General features: G+C 38.3%; 1 protein-coding gene across 1 annotated transcript; it reads left to right on the top strand.

Annotated features, from left to right (window-relative positions):
* Positions 1-145: 145 nt before the first annotated feature.
* LOC122661263 lies at positions 146-17,512 on the top strand. Its single transcript, XM_043856609.1, has 7 exons — positions 146-389; positions 2,299-2,350; positions 10,519-10,608; positions 16,682-16,746; positions 16,927-17,085; positions 17,182-17,272; positions 17,360-17,512. The coding sequence occupies exons 1-6, from the start codon at positions 387-389 to the stop codon at positions 17,248-17,250; spliced, it is 438 nt and encodes a 145-aa protein (XP_043712544.1). The 5' UTR covers positions 146-386; the 3' UTR covers positions 17,251-17,272; positions 17,360-17,512.
* The last annotated feature ends 257 nt before the right edge of the window (positions 17,513-17,769 follow it).

The following is a 17,769-nucleotide window of genomic DNA, read 5'->3' as shown; positions in this document are numbered from 1 at the left end:
CATCGTTCATATTCTTTTACGTGTGGGAAGCCCATGGATGTTTATCGAATCGCATCGAATCACTAAAGAGATTCCAATCTTATGCTAATTATGGCGTAAAGGAATTGAGAATTCCGAAGCCTGGACGAACCAGATTGACAAGAGAATGTCTGTGAAGCGCAAGGAGGAGCAGGAGGAGGTCTCAGAGCAACTCGGATGAAGAAAGAAGGCGTCCAAGAGGTTCTCGAGAAGGAAAAGGGAGAGCAAGGAGAAGCAGGAGCTCGTCTCCTCGGGAACCAAGGTCGGAAAAGAGTAAAAGCGATAGGTATGAAGACAGAGGTGAGGGTAAAAACAACGAAAAGAATGGTGGGATCGACTATTCTCGACTCATTGATGGATACGCGGAAATGGTTAGTGTCTCAACTAAATTGACCTTCGTTCTCTATCACCAGTTTACTTCTCGGATAAGTTTTGGTTGTAGAAAGGAAATAAAGGGGCTTCTTTTATATCATAGAGTGTCTTCTGCATTTAAATATTTCTAGTATACCTTACCATATAAGACTATTCTCATTTATGTTGTTGGTTTTGGAAGTGGACCTTAGCCAAATAGGCAATATGAATCATCATTTCTGTTACACAGGCTAAAAGACTGCTAGAGCAGTAAATGTGTGTTCATTCTCACCAGTTGAGCGCTTGATATATTTTTTGAAATACATACCATACCGTCATTCAACTTTTCCTGTTGAAGAGCTATAAAATGATACATATTTATAGGTTTTGCTATTCTCCTGCTGTCTTAGTCAGGGAAATAAAATGCTGTTCTTGAATCCCACTGAGATGGGTCTGAGGGATTGTTTCCCACTTGGTGTAACAACTCTACTAATGACTAAATTTTACTTAAGTAATCACTATTTCATGGGTGAAATCACCCGCGGTTGTATTAGGAAGTTCTGTCATTATCCATGGTATGCTCAGCTTGAGAACTATAACTAAGGAGGATATTTATAAACATTGAACCATGGCTTAAACTTATTTATGTAAGTAATCTGATGTATGGTTGGAAATATCAAAGGACAGCCAAATGTTACAATTCTGTGTGTGTGTGTGGGGGGGGGGGGTGTTTGGTATTGAGCATTTCTGTTGAATGCTGGAATGTGACTTCAGTGTCTTGAAGTTCTGCTGTTAGAATAAATGGAAACAACATATTTGATGTTAAGAGGATTTAATGCTGGATCTTTCAGGTGTTTTTATCCTGTATGGAAACGTAATCCCAAAGAGGATACAAGTGTGGTTTTGGACATTGTTTTTTGGGTTGATATTGTTTTTCCCAGTCTTTGGATATTTATTTCGAGTGTTTCTTAGGCAACTGCCTACTTTGAATCAGAATGTTGGTAGGACACAGCCTATTCCATGCTTAAAAAGAGTTATTTTTATGTACTTCCTTCAAAAGAGAGTGTATGAGTTTGAGTTGAAGCCCCTCCTCCAATATGAACCAACAATTTCGTCATGAGGATATTGATCCACACCCCTGAAATTGATGCTTTGGTTAAACCATTAAAGATTTTGTGAGGACAGAATTGCTATTCTCCATCTTATGTATTTTAATTGGTAAAATTTGTGTGATGGATGAAAAGTTCAATCTACAGTAATTTTGTTTTCTTTTATTGTCAATTAAAAATTTTAATTGAGGAAATTTAGGTGCCTTAATTTGCATAATACCAGTTTTTAATTTGAAAATCAAAATACGAGGCATTACTATAGAAGAACTGTGCTGGTCTCTTGGGATTGGTGTTCTGAAATTCATTGGGAATCCAAATATGATGTATTAATAAAGAACTGTGTAGCTCTCTTGGATTCATTTTTCTTTAAAATTTTTAAATTTTGGGTCTAAGAGCCTCTTGTTAATGACATTCCCACGTCAACTCTCCTCTTTCTGCACAAATAGTAACATTCTTTGTTTTTCCATTCTTTCTTTCTTTATGAATTTTTGTTGTACTGTTTCTCAATGTTCTCTGCTATTTCGGTTACCTGCTATATGTTCACAGCTCTCCCCACAATTTCTTCTTTCTGAAGTGAGTTGGTGTTGATTTGATGAACATAAGAACCTGCAACAGAATGTCCACAGTAAAAGGTGGTGGAGGCCTCTGCCTTTCTTCCTAAAAGTAGTAAACATCAGTTCTTTAAAGATTTCATATATAGACTATGGCTAAATTACCAGCTTATAGGCCAGATTTCCCGTAAACAATATTGTATATGTCCTGCTGTTGCCCTTAATTGTGAAATATGACCCCATAAAATTGTCTTTTTGATGATAAGCAGACTGCAGCTGAGAGAGTTAAAGCCAAGATGAAGCTTCAGCTTACAAATGCTGGTATACTATTCCATTCTCCTTCTGAGATTATGTTCCTTCCCCCACCCCTGCCCCTTCCTCTTCCTTGGGTAGACATGCGCAGACATCTTATATTTTCGTTGCTTCACCATCTGGTGACTGTTTGCTACCTTTATTTTTCCTTTAAGAACCCTATTACCTAGAACCAGAAGGACGTATTTGGTTGGAGGTGTCGTAGGAGCCGGATTCTTAAATTGGATTGGATTCTTAAGAATCTGGTTCATGTGGATTTGGATCCTGATAAAAAACCTGTTTGGTTACCCAAAATCTGTCAGGTGGAATCCAGTTGAAAAACTGTTTGGTTGCCCTGGTTCTGTCAAGTGGAATCCAGCTGAATCCATATATAAGACTGTTTGGTTACCCTGAGTCTGACAGTTGGATTCTTTCTGAATCCATATTCAAAATTGTTTGGTTACCCATGAATCCATTAGTTGGATTCTACTTGAAATAACTTTTAATTTTAAATCTTTTTTTTTATATACAACACATGCATAAATTTAATGATAATTTATTAAAAAAAAAGATAAAAAAATTGTAAGTGGTGACATGACACTTCAATATGTGATCTTTCCCAATTTTTTTTGTATCCATACTAATATAAAAATCTGTAGTAAGTGGTGATATGGTAATTCAAGTCCACAAAACGCATGGTAATATGGTATTTCAAGTCCACAAAACGCATGGATAATAAGTCACAGCCAAATATAGAATACATTGTATTGAATTGAAGTACATACATATGAGAGTTCATCTTCTCAAAATACATCACTTCGTCGTAGTTGATGTAAATACGTTACATCTACTTTGACAAATTTCGCATCTACCAATAATGTCTATCTGGGTACATTGGAAATTGAAGAACATAAGTAAATAACAAACGATCCAATGGCTGATTATAGGGTGAGAACCATAAAAATCAGAATCTGAGATCACATCTAAAATTTGAGGAGATTTTTCAAAGCCCCAGATAATAAAGGTCCTTGGACCTTCTTTGGGAGGGCAATAATGCATCAATATATTAGGAAAATAATAAAAATTATCACCTCCATGTCAAGCATAAAACAATGACAGAAATAGAAATGAAATCAACACATTGAGCTGTTCTTAAAATGAAACAAACAGTACCATTTGATAAAATTGTTCCAAGATACCATTCTAAAGACAACCACCACAGAAATATAAACTCTAAGTCATAAGTTCATAAACACAAAATCACAAAACATCCATGTCAACTACTTAATATCTTAGAAACAAAAAGTCATAAGTTCATAACCAAGTCTTCCACCCAAAGCATCAAATAAAATTGCCCTTCTACTCCATCATTTGAAGATAATAGTCAATCATTTTAGGCCTCTCTTCAGAAGGAGTAGTCAAGAATAGAGTAGCCTTATCCTTCTTCTCCATCAAATACTCTTTGATAACCATTTTCTTGTGAAAGTCAATCCCTGGAATGGCACCAATTGCTTCATGTAACTTAGTTGCAAAATCAGTCTCCTTGGTTGATATGGCAGACATTGCCTTGGCTATCATTTTTAATGGACTGGCAACCTTATAAACACTTGCTTTCTTTTTCTTTGATTGGGCTTGATTTTTGCTAGATGTAGAAGCCCTTTTCTTTGAACGGTTTGTACTCTGATTGAGAGTGGTACCTTCTCCTTCAAGATCTATGTCTTCACTCTCAAGGTTGATATTATCAAATGCCCTTTCATTGGCAGACAAATCAATGTCTTCATCATGGGCTCCATCAGCAGGGTGTGAGGTTGCTGCCCCCGTGGCTATTTCATTGCCTAGCCAAATAGCAACTTCAACATGAATTGGTAGAACGCTATGATCTTTCCAATATCGTTGCTCCTTCTTCTGCCAAACATTCAAATACATTATTATTCTAGCTTACCATATACATAAATTTATAAACATTGAAATGATCACCAATATTACCTTGAATTCATTCCAAACATGTTGGCCTGCATCAAACCTATTTTCTTGAGCATTCCAACCCATGCCGCTATTTTTCTGCATATCACTAAGCGCTTTGAATCTTGCCTTCCAAATCTTGAAATGGTTTCGACATTGTTCCCAATCGTATGTCATCCCATACTTCTCATTCAACCTTTTAGATATGTCAAGCCATAACTCCTTCCTTAACCCATTGTCTCCACTCTTTCCAGTTTTATGTTGTGTGACACATAATTCCAACATATGATGAGATACTTCAAGTGGCCAACTTGCTTGTGATCTAGACTGGGTTCTCTCTTGTGTGGCCATTGTTTATGCCCAGTGTGACTAGTAATAAAAATAATATACAAAAATTATTGAACTATCTTCATACACAAAATCAATAATTGCATGACAATTTGTATTAATACAATCATTTATCATTAAAATCTAATCATCCATTCGACATTGAGATCATGAAACATAATAAACCTAAAACTTAACACAACATGACATAAGTCCATGAACCAAATATAAAGGAAACATGTCAAAAGTTTAAACACCAATTCAACATAAAAATCAAGATTTAAGTTTATAATCCAATACATTAAACTATCAATTACAGTAACCATCAGTAGAAGTAGAAGTTTCTTCATCATCCATATCGCCTGTCATCCAGTCAGCCCACATGTTGTCAGCTATTTCTTCTCTGAGTTGATCAGCATTAAGGGCTTCACCACTGTAATCATCCTCAACTTCATCATCATCATCAATTTGTTGGTTTGGTTGAACACTAGAACTAGGCCCTACAGCTCTCTCATCTGCATCTAACCACTCATCTTCTTCTTCAATACTGTGCTGTGTACGGATATGGTTATGAAGCAGAACACATGCTTGAACAATTTTTACTTTAGTCCTAAATGGGTATTCCGCTTGAGCCTTCAATATCTTGAACCTTAACTTCAAATTAGAGAATGCCCGTTCAATAACGCTTCGTAGCTTAGAATGTTGCAGATTAAACAATTCCTGTTTATTTGTTGGTGACAAGTTTGAATTCTTCCACTCCTTTAAATGGTACCTAACATTACGATACGGTCTCAAGAATCCAGTTCTGTTGGCAAACCCAGCATCAGCTAGATAAAATTTACCTATAGGTACCACTAACTTGCTGTCACCCTGTCTATGAATGGCATCCTCTAATATTCTAGAATCTGATGCAGATCCTTCCCAACCAGATAGTATGTATGTAAACCTTCTACCATGATCGCATGCAGCTAAAATATTTTGAGATATAAGTCCTTTCCTATCACGAAACTTGCAATGATCAGCAACTGGAATCCAAGCTGGTACATGTGACCCATCTATGGCTCCAATGCAATCCTTGAAGTAGGGGTAGTAGCTTCTTGGGTTATTCAATATTTTTTCATGGGTTGTGGTACTTGGAGGGGTCAGTAACACTGGGTACAGTTTAAGAATTGCATGTAATACTTTGTTTAAATACCGACTTACTGTCTCACCAGAGTGTCCAAAATGCAGCTTCATAACTTGATTCTTAACATTGTGGGCAGTTGTAAATAAAAACATGACAACTTGTTCTTCCACTCGAATTGAGTTCGTGTGATACAGAAGGCCACCATCTTGTAGCCTTTGACATAAGGTAAAAAAAGACCTTCTACTCATTCTTATTATATCTCTGTAAGTCCTGTCGGAAGCACCAATTATTCTCTCTGTCTCAATCCATCCACGATTACCCCCAAGTCGATAAGGTTGTTTTTTGAGGAACAGTTTGTGATACTTTTCTACTGCTATAACAACAGCGGTAAGTACCCAAAACAATATCATCTCTTCATCATCGGGGTCAATATCCATCTAGTACAAAAACAAAAATTTCAAAATACGATGACATCAATTACGACATATGTTAACCATATGAAGTATTAAAGTAAAATTTTCATATACAATCTTTACGCAACAACTTTATATACACAGTTCAAGCCATGATTCAAACATTCAATAAAACAACAGGCTTTTCACCCAAGCAATTCCCCTGAAGCTCTAGCTTTCTAATCCCTGTTTTGTCCCCTTATTTTTATAATCCCCTCTTTGTCAACTTCGGTCCTTCTCTCTCAGATTTCTCTTTGATCTCCTGCAGTCAATAATTTACCTATCTCCTTATACACCACTCACTAAATATAGATTGGCAAGATATTTCTTTCACAATCTCATTGGATTCCTTCTTCACCTCCTTCGAGATGTGTGCAAGGGCAGCTGCCCCTTCTTTACCTCCTTCGAGATGTGTGCAAGGGCCGCTGCCTAAGTATACAAACTGGTGTTTTAAAAACACCATAGTTGGACTTGCTCAACCAATGAATGACTCAACCAAGGTAACAGTAATTGGTTACAATCTTCTTATCATTTGTGGAATTATTAATCGCAAGAACCCAAAGTGCAACATTTCAGATGAGTGAATACCAAAATTGTGAAGAGTTCTGGCAATGATATTGCTTCCTTTATAACTTAGTCCAAAATAGCTAAAGATCACCAAATGTGAGCAACACTGTTCAAGATTATAATCTCAAACTGAACTACATAGTTGCCATGGCTACTAGGTGAGGCCAAGGAGCCCTAGGGGAGCACCATATTCCAGGAAGATTTGCCTAATTACAGGGTATGCTTCCATATTCAACCTGCCTTGTTTCCATGGCATTGCCTACATGATGCCTTGACAAGTGACAACTTCAACCGAAAGAAACAAGTTACGTAGTTGGATCACTAGCTGAATACAAGAAGAAGCTTGAAGGAGGCCAAATTGCAACTTATGCTTGTTTACTCATAATCAACAGTAAATGAAACATTCAACCATCATATTGTTCATATACTCATTTTAGTTAGAAAGAAACGAGGATATTTGCTACAGATGGAAATAAAGAGAAAAATAACTGGTCATTATTAAGGGTAGAAAACAGAGATGCACGTTATGGAAAAAAAATTAAGAAGAAAACCCTTTTAAGGAACAGAGGATAAGGACAGTGCATTTAATTCATCCCACTTCTTGAATATGACCCTACTGTCTACCCGTAATCAATTCCAAAGTTCCAAAATTCTTTCCTTGTTTCACTAAAGCTAGAAGTAACAACCCCTTAATTAACTTACCATAACCCTAGAACCCCACAGAGGAGACTAGAGAGAGAAGATAAATGATTTCAATGTTAAATGATCCCCCATGCAAAGCATACGAAGATTCCAAATGCTTCAAAAAGATATTTAAGATTAGATACTGAACAACAGAACCCACCTTCAAGGTCAAATCCAACAGGATTTTAGATTTAGAATTTGTCCAATTTAAAATTCAGTTTAACTCGAGCATTTTCTTAACACTGGTTTTCTCAGAGTGGGTTCTCAAACAACTGATTTCAAGGATCGAGTGGAACAGCCTGCAACCATAGCTTAAGAAAATATGATGATACTGTGTTATAGTGGTGATTCATGGTAAGTTATTTGATGGGAAGACATGTGAACCAGCTGAAACTTAGATTTTGTGCTGGAATCAGAAGAATTAGAAGTGAAAATTGAGGTGGTCCCCATTTATTTTTTCCCTCGTTAGAGTAAGGTGGTCTTGGATGATGGATCAAAGAATGTAAAATAATCCGTCCTTGTGTGTAAAGCTGGATTTTGCTAGTTTGAACTGCTATCAATGAGTAAAAATTTTGATCTTTGTTAACTCTTGAGATTTTGAAGCCAGCCAAGCTTATGTTATCAGAAATCTGAGTGATAAATGATGACCATTGGTCCACATTGGTTGTGCAATATTTTATTGAACAAGGATACTTGTGTTATGGTCCTGTAAAGTGATGGGTGCACCTTATTCAGCATAGCTTAATATAGTGGGTCCTATTGTTTTACGTGGAAGCAATACACTGTCTGGGATGGATTTAGAATCCTCGTAACTCCTTCATGGCATGAAGCCTACCCTTCTCATTTGCATAATCATATTCAGAGAATTTTGATATTTAGGGAATATAAGTGATACAAGTATTCAGCTTGAGTTATAGTATGTTCTTGCTGTGCGTTTTTTATGGCATTGTGACCATTGATGCTAAAATCCCAGAATTGTTTGACAATCAGCTCGGTGTGGTATAGGATTGGGAACAAAAGTGGTATCCCTACTGAGTAGAGGGTGTCTAATGATATTTTCTGTTCTTGTTTACCGATTTATTAGTTATTACCTAAATACGACTCTCCTAGATCTACTAGGACTGTCCCATATGGCCTGAATTATTCTTTGATTTAAAGATCTTGTCTATTGGCTACTGTTTCGAGTCTTTCAAATACAATACTACATTAGAAGGGGTAGAACAGGATAACAGTAAAGAGAGCAGGTAAGGAAGAAGAGGAACAAAGAAAGATGAAGGGAAATCATACCAAGGGGAAAAAGGAAGAAGAAAAAAAGAATGGAGGAGAGAGAGAAGTTTCTCACGCCACAGCCATAACACAGTAGCAACTCAAAAACTCTTTCACTTCATTTTAATCTTCCATTGTATTACATCAATATAAAGAAAAACACTTTTACATGATAATAGAAACTCAAATAAAATGGAAACTAAACAATCTAGGCAATATATCAAATATGCTCTCAAGTCGCCCCCAAATCATCTACTTAACCTATGTATTTTTAAAAAATCCATAACTATAATGCAGCTGTCTCAGAGAAGGGAGAGAGTGAAGAAATGTGGCATACCTGTGTTAATCCAAGATGTTCCTTCCACCACAGATTTTCAAAACAACCCTAACTACAATCGAACCTGAAATGGAGAGGAAAATCGGTTAGCAATCAAATAATTCCAAATTTTTTTTTTAAACTACAATCGGAGAATGATAAAGGGAGAGACAGGGAGATACATAGACACAGAGAGAGAGACAGAGATAATGTGAGAGAGACAGAGACAACGATAGAGATAGAGAGCGATAGACAGAGAAACAAAGAGAGAGAGAGAGAGAGAGAGAGAGAGAGAGAGAGAGAGAGAGAGAGAGAGAGAAATGGAGTAGTAAAGAACCTTTGTAGACCTTTGTAGACGAAAAGGAGAAGGCTGAGAGAAACCCTAGTATTGACTTCTTTTGTCTTCGGTTTGGAGAAAAAACGAGATGGCAAGACCAGAGTTGCTGAGATGACTTCGGCTTTGGTTTGGAGAAGCAATGAGAAGGATGCGAGAAACCCTAGTCTCGATTTCCTTCATCTTCGGTTTGGAGAAGAAACGAGATGTCAAGACGAGAGTTGCAGAGACGACTTCGTCTTCGTTTTGGAGAAGAAACGAGAAGGCTGAGAGAAACCCTATCGACTTCCTTCGTTTCGATCTCGATAAAATTGGAGTCCACAAGATTCCACTGTATTTATTTGAGGGCTTGGAATCCTGGATTCTATTTGGAATTCACCCCCTTGGACGAATTCTGGTGGATTCCAAAATTTAGCCTAAAAAGTAGATTTTTATGGATTCTTGGAATCCAATACGGATCTGGGTTCCGAGAAACCAAACACCCAAAAAATGACGGAATCCGGATTCCGTCGAATCCGACTCCGAAGAAACCTCCAACCAAAACGCGTCCGAAAGGAAATGATCTTTGTGGGAGAAAAATTGTTTCTCCAAGAGCTGAGGCTGAAATTTCATTGGAAAGATATAGTTCGTGGAAGTTTTAAGTTCCATAAACAGGTGCTTTCATCTTTATTCATTTTGACAGTATTTTGAAAGCACTTGTGACTAGGTGTAGCAGTCTATGTTAATGCTGTTTTATTCTGAAGTCTGATGATGAAAATTCCAAAGGACCATATTCATGTATGATCCTCCAACCTGTATATATTTGGATTCTCTTTAGGAAAAGTATGCTTAGGGGAAAAAAAGGATGAAAAGCAAAAGTGAGAAAAAAAAAAAAACCCAGAGTTCTTGTGTAACAAAAGATCCCTTATTTTGTTTTTTAAATCCTTGGGTTGCTTAAACATATGGAGATGAATCGTTCTTAGCTTTGATGGTAATTATTTTCTTGATGAATGTCTTTCAGGTATCTTGGCATTTTCTTCCATAACCTAAGAGCTTTTCATCTCCATTAAAAGTTTTTTTGCAGACCGGTATCTACTTCCAATAGACACAATTAATCTGTTAAACCAGACTCCAAATTAAGGTTGCAGCATTATTATATTAGTCCGAAACCCTTCTGTTTTGCAGCTAAGAAGGATTCAGCAATGGGTATAGGTGCTGGATGGGAACGTTTCGAGTTCAACAAAGATGCTCCACTTGATGATGAAGAAATAGAAGGTTCATTCTATAACATGCTTTGCTTTTATCTTTCTGAATGCCAGAGAAAGATCTTGGTTCTGCAAAATTGTTGGCTTAACCATGTGTATAACTTTGCCATTAGCTTACCCTTCTAACTGTACCAAATAGATTTGTTGGAGCTAAATTTTTGCTGCTTGGATCTCAATCTAGTTATGCTTCTGTTCAATCTTTGGTGTTTTACTGCATTTTGCCAAAAATGACCCCAATTTAGATCTTCTGTGGCATTATTATATTTTATTTTTGGTTAGTAACAACTTCACTAGAAGTAGCATTACAGTCCTATGAAGAGGGGAAAGGTCCAAAGACTTCCAAAAGTTTAGCTCAAGCTAAAATATATAGAACAATTACATCCAAAGGGAATCTTGTCCTCAAAACAAACAAGTTCAAACGACTCCTTGTTTTGCTGAATCACATGAGAGACTATTTTCAGTCCTTGGCTTCCATAAGTAACAGTTTGACCGCAAAGCAAGATAACGGCTTATCTAATAAGAAGTGAAAATCTTCAAGGCTCCAGTGATTGATCTCTTATTCACATTATTTGTTATATTTTGATTTTCATATTTTATCATATCCAATTTTTTTACTAATTAAAGATTTTATTAAATGGAGGAGCTGTGGAGGAACGCCTCAGAGAAGATTAAGGCTGCGCTTGGTATGCATTCTTGGACTACATTCTAGGTCGATTTTGCATTCTCGGATGATAAATTAATTCTTTTTACTGTCCAAGAATGTGAAATCGACCTAGAATGCATACCAAACACAACATAAGTGTCGTACGAGCTACCATATCAGCCAAAGCCCCTACACTTCACCATACCAACAAAAAAAGAGGGGGGGGGGTTTGGATGGATTGTGCTATGATGAACATCTTTAGCATCAGTAACACAGAATGGCATGCATTTAGGGATACCGAACAGTTTAAGAAGGCTGCCCATGTGAGAAATTCCAATTTAGATGGAACCACTTGACCCAAATAGGACCGGACAAGCTTCTTCTAAACCGGGCCCCTTATTCTGAAGGAAAAGAGGCCTAAGTTGCTGAAAGCCCAGATCCATCTATCATCTTGGTTTGTATCATTTATAGCTTCTACAAGTAGAATTTTTTTTGATCTCCCAATCGTAGATTCTGCCTTGACATAGGATACTAATTACCAATTGATGTTCTGATTTGTGATAAGTAGGTAATGAGTCACCAGCACATCTTTAGCTTCTGCTGCCCTGAACAATATAGGGAAGTAATGCATCACTCCTGTCAATGCCAAGTGATGCAATGGCATTTTCATGGCTGGACCGAATAAACCCGATCTAGAAACCCAGAGTCCCAGACCGGGGCGAACCTGGCCCAAACTGGGATTTTGGTCTAATGAGGGTTGGTAGGGGATAGCCTTATAATCTTTTATTTTGGGTTAGCTATGTAAGAATTATATTGGGTTGTTAGTTTCCTAGCTGAGTAGGTTTGTATTTTGAGTTAGATTTTCTTCGTATTTATACATATGTACCCAATGATGGGGGAGTGGAATATTGGAATGAATTGAATTTAGTTGGAGTCCTATTGCTGTAGCTTGAAGCCAAGAGCTGGCTGTGTGTGTTTCTTCCTTTTACCCCATTGATCTGTTCTTCTTCCTTTGTAAGATAAATCCTTCTTACCATTCCTTCTTTCCTTCCGCTACTATTCTCCTTTGTTATTGGTTTATCTCTCCTGTCCGGTGGTGTGATCCCGGGTTTGAAAAACCCTGTTTTGGTTCTCTATGGGCCCCGAAGTGCATAATAGGCAATAGTAGGAAGGCAATGGTAGAACCGTAAATTTTCCAAAGTTACAAGGGGGAGTGGAAAGGCCTTAATTAACCATAATATGAAAGGGCTGTTTGGTAGCTAATGAGGAAGAGGATACAATGGGTAGACTTGGCACAAAAATAACATAAAGGACAAACAGAAATAAGGAAGAAAAAAGGGGGGGGGTTGGAATTTTGAAAATAAGAAGTAATGATGCTAATTGTCATTCTTGAATTGCATTTCCCGGTGAAAGTGGAGGATTTTTCTCGTAGGATCTTCAAATGGCTTGAAATTTCAGGAGAGGCATTGCCAAGGCTCTATCGACTCCAAATGGTATCTACCAGAAGCTACAGGTTAGGAAGCCAGTCGGGAGCTGCAACAGAGCTTGGCAATGGTCTGTAGAACCAGTAACAATCCATGTTTCAACTCACAGCAGGTTATGGTTGGGACTGAAGTTCTCGGGTTTGAGTCGCCCTAGGGAGAGGGACCTTCAATCCAAATCTTGGGGTGAGAGGGCTATGGAGGAGGGAGGATCCAAACCAATCTTTGTTGCTGCCAGTACTGCAGGACTGAACAAGGAATAGAAGATTAGAGAAAGGATAAACAGGAAGGAGAAGAGAAACTAAGCAAGAAGAAGAGAAAGAAGTAATCTCATACCTTTAGGGAAGGGAGAAAGAAAAGGAAAAGCACACAAACGGCCAGCAAGCAACACAACAGTCCACTGCAACTCTGAATTTCGATTAATTCTATTCTGTGTTCTCCATTGTAGTACATGAATGTAAAAAAAACTCCCCTAACATATTAATAGAAACTCAACTCACAATAGAAACTAAACAAACTAGGAAGTAATTCAAATAAAGAAACTACCAAATAACTCCTACGTAATCTATCCACCCAAATAAGATAAAATAAAATAAAAGATTACATCCTATGTAAACTATGAGTCCCCTTTTGACTAGAAAACCGGGTTGAACCGGTTGCATCTGGGCTTGGGTCTCCAAAGTGGGTTGTTCTAGTCAACCATGCTAAAGCAACTGGATCTCCCTGCCCTTCCCAGCCCAGCATTACTTACTGCCAATCGCATCCAACCATCAACCCCCTAATCCCTTTTCCTCTCTGTCTACAACTTGGGGAAAATAATCCTTACCTCTAGGCAATTCTACTTGCACACCCTTAGACCGAAATCTTGCTGGACCTGTGACAACCAGATTAAAATTCATAACTGGTTTTCCTATTACTGCCGGATATAGTTTCAGCTCTCTTGTTTCTGTGATATTCGGTTTGTTGACCCGATTAACACTTGCATTCTATAGATTTCGGGGTTGACAACCTTCAGCCAAAATTGTGTCAATTGAATCAGTACGAGGTTGATTTGTTGATGGAATCCAACCTGGGTTACCACTGGGCGCTGGTTCATTCCTTCAATTGTGAGGAAGAAATTACATAAACACCCTTCCCTTCATACTTTGCTTCTACTTTACCCCCCCTTAGCTAACCTTCCAAAATTTTGCTCTTTCTTTAGAAATAATTCCTGGTTGGTCACAAGTTCTGTTACCTTACTCTCAAGGGCTTGATTTGTTTCGAAAATTACTGAATTAGCATTACCTTTAATTGTTGAGCCGTTTAACACTGGGATGGGCCCATAGCGACCTATAATAAGTTTTTTTTTTTTTTTTTTTTTAAATCATGGTTGAATCAGAGCCAAAATTCCTCTTCCAGACCTTAATCCACTAGCTCGGTTGGTTGGAGGCATGCTGGTTGAGTGCATGCCCCCCAGGAGGTCAAGGATTCGACTCTCCTGGATTGCATTTATGCCATAAAGGCACCCCCTCCCCCCCTTGGTAGTTGTAGGATTCTGTTGGCTTGTCTTAGCCTTCCCTTCTAGCTTATAGTAGATTAGGACTGACCAAAAAAAAAAAAATAATAGTGAGGTTATCAATGATTAACTCTCATAATGAAGAAAATGAAACAGCCATTGCCTATCTTACAGAGCGGGTTACTTCCTTGGAGTATTCTAACAACTCCTGAAGGTTTAGTGTTGATAATCTCAATGCCATTGTTAATTCTCTTTAGACCATAATGACATCCCTGCAAGTCTTCCATAGACAGATTGGTACCTTCGGCTAAAGGAAATAGTCCCATGTAATGTAGGGATTTTTCCAATTCCATCCCACAAGGCCCGTCTCCCATTGCACCATCACTACCACCCCATATTTTAAAGTATCACCTCATTTTACACAACCATCACAATATGGAGTTAACAGACCTTTTGATGATGCTCTCTATGGAGCTGAAAGAGGAGCCAAGCTGGATGTCATTGATTCCTAGAATCCTAGGGGGATAATAATCTGAAGCAATATCTTGACTAGCTTCATAGCTTGGGGACATTCTTCCAATGGTTCAAGTTGACTGAGGCCAGAAAGCTTTTATTTATTGAAGCCAAACTGAAGGGTCCGGTGTTTGGTAGATTAAGTACCGACAGTAGAATTGATCTCGAGTCATCGAGGTGGTCAACACTTGGGCTGAAATGAGAGACCATGAACCGGCGAATTTTGCCTACTGACTACTAGTACATGCACCTCAAGTTCATACAGTTGAGGCATGGCAATATGATTGCTGAGGAATATGTGGCAAAATTTTATTACTTAGCCGCACGATCAAATTTTGAGTGGGACGAAGAGTTGTTAGTGGCACATTTTCAAAATGGTTTGCACCCTCAGATCAATGCTGCATTGACTTCCTGTCAACTGCTTGGGATGGAGGACGCCTTACAGTTAGCATATCAGGTTGAAGACGGTTTGAAGAAGTACAATCAGAGGAGCTTCTTGGACACCATCTCTAAAGGTGATAGTGCGAGCAAACTTCCTTCGTAGCTGAAAAGTCATTCAGCAAGCCACAAGTCAATGGTTCTTCTACGACATCTTCATGACCAAACCGTTCTTATTCTCCCCTTCATGGTCGTGGTCTGAGTCTTCTGACAGGCCTCCCTTGAAGCTAGGGGCTGAGATACAATGCTTTACATCAAGGTTCTAAATCTCGGTTTTGGTCGGCCTGAAACCAAGACATGCCAGATCTTGTTTCGAGGTTTGACACTGGGTTTTGACCCTAGGCCTCTCTGGGTTGAAAACCAGGGTCGAAACTTGGGTTTCAACCAAGCCCAAAATTGAGACAACTCGGAGATTTCAGTCAGTTTCGACTAAGATTTAGTTCCATGCTTTATGTGAAAGGGGTACGTGGGCACTTTTTTGCACAATGTCCTAATTGCCTGTTTGCTTTTTCTTATAAGGAAGATCTTATGGCTACTGCTTTGGAAGAGCAACAAAAGAACGAGATAGTCTACCTAGAAGCAGAGCATGAACCTAGTGAGGTTAACGACCGTGAACAACAACAGCCTTGCTACGTTCTTGTTCTTCATCCTCTTTTGGCCGCACATAAGGTTTTAGATGAGGATGATTAACGTTGCAACATTATTCTCCTGACTAGACTGCAATGCAATGAAAGTTTGTGCACCATGGTAATTAAGAATGGTATTTGTACCAACGTCGCTTTTGAAGACGCCGTTTGCAAGATCAGGTTGAGGACGGCTCTGCATACCAATCCCTAGAAGGTTGCTTGGGTGAACAAATACTAATCTCAACATGAATGATAGGTGTTAACTCACATACTTTATCGGTGGGTTGATTGATACGGTACAATGTGATGTTCTGCTTCCGAAGGTTTGTCACATTCTGATTGGGCGACCATGATTATTTGACAAGAAGTTACAACATTGTGGTTATGAGAATACTTGTTCCTTCAAGCACGGCGCACTTGAAATGATGCTTCTTCCCAGGAAGGACTTTCCGGCCATTAGGCTCACCGGACAGCGGGATCACTTCTTCACCAACACTAAATAGATGGTTTATTTTGTAATGAAGAACAACTGATTGGCTTCAGAGTTCAGACCAATCAGGGAGGATTTTGGCACCATCTCTATCGCATTAGAAAGGTTAGAGATCTTGCAAGCAGAGAGTACTACTCTTTCTCCTAGAGGATGGCTGCAATTCCCATTGCAGATGAGTTGGCCATAGGTGGTATTTCTAGGCAGTCCTTGTACTTGGATCCATATCCCGCTGAGCAGTCATTTGTACTTTTTGTCTTCACCCTCTTGATCCATTCTGTCCCTTGTTATTGTACTTTATGTCTGTTTTGTACTCTCTTTGTTTCTTAATCCACTTCTTTTTTTCTCAAGAAAATATTTGGTTACTTATTTCTGATTACTCCTTTCATCCCTTCTACAGCGGCAGATGATGACAAGGTCTTGGTCAAGCATATTGGTCAGAGTTTTCGGTTTTCTGCTGTGGAGGTACTATTTATCAATTATTATCTTTTTCTCTTTATAGTTTGATGATCTGAGGGAGGCTTGAGGTATAATCTTGTGCATCGAGATTCAGACATTTTGATTGAAATGTGACACGTGGAACAAGAACTTTCCTTGTGCGTTGAAATTCAATGGTTGCTGATACTTATTTTCATGTCACTCAAGGCAAGAAGGGAAGAAGAAATCAAGGCTGCTCATGACAAGGCCATGTTTGGAGCGCCAACAGCCCCACCACTTGTCATTCCAGATGAAGTACCAACCAAGGAAACTGAGATAAAACAGAGCAATGAAAACAGTGCTGTTAAAGACCTTGTAAATGACAAGGTGAGAGCTTTCTGATGATTTTTCATGATTTCCTGTTAAGAGGCTGCAAATTATGAGGGAGAGAACAAATGCTCAAAGCTGTTGTCTTGGTTGTAGGTACTAGCTAAGCAACAAGGTTCTTGGCGAGATCGAACCCGTAAACTTTGTAATGAACCAACAAGCTGATGGAATGGACATGTACAAAAAGGTAGTCACATCAAAATGTCCATGTAATGATAAATATTAACTATGTTGACATTCTTATAAAAGAATTTGCTCCCCACACCTAATGCAGGGATGTGCCAACGGCAAGGATATCATAGTTGATATAGATGACCCTTCTACTATCAACATACTAAACACATATTACCATTGTCAACAACATTGTACATTTGAAAGACAAGAAAGCAGCAACTCAGATTCGAGTGTTTAGCAATGAGAATGAATCAAAGAAAAGATTTTGTAAATTTTTTGTTGAAATAGAAAAACCAGGAATGAGAATAAGAGGAATTTTGAATATAAAAAACTCTTTGTACCAAGCCTGTTTGATAGTTCTAGTAGTCGTAGTTTGGAGATCAAAATTGGGAAAACTTACAAGGTTGGTACATTGCAGGAATGCATACTTGGAGGATTTTGAACTCTGGAATGAGCAATGATGGATTCATTATGCTTTTCTGGAGGAGTGATTTTGATGGAATCAGTATC

Source organism: Telopea speciosissima, chromosome 5 (assembly GCF_018873765.1).
Source record: "Telopea speciosissima isolate NSW1024214 ecotype Mountain lineage chromosome 5, Tspe_v1, whole genome shotgun sequence".
Classification (NCBI taxonomy): domain Eukaryota; kingdom Viridiplantae; phylum Streptophyta; class Magnoliopsida; order Proteales; family Proteaceae; genus Telopea; species Telopea speciosissima.
Note: the sequence above shows the minus strand (reverse complement) of the source record. Positions and strands in the feature narration are given on the sequence as shown.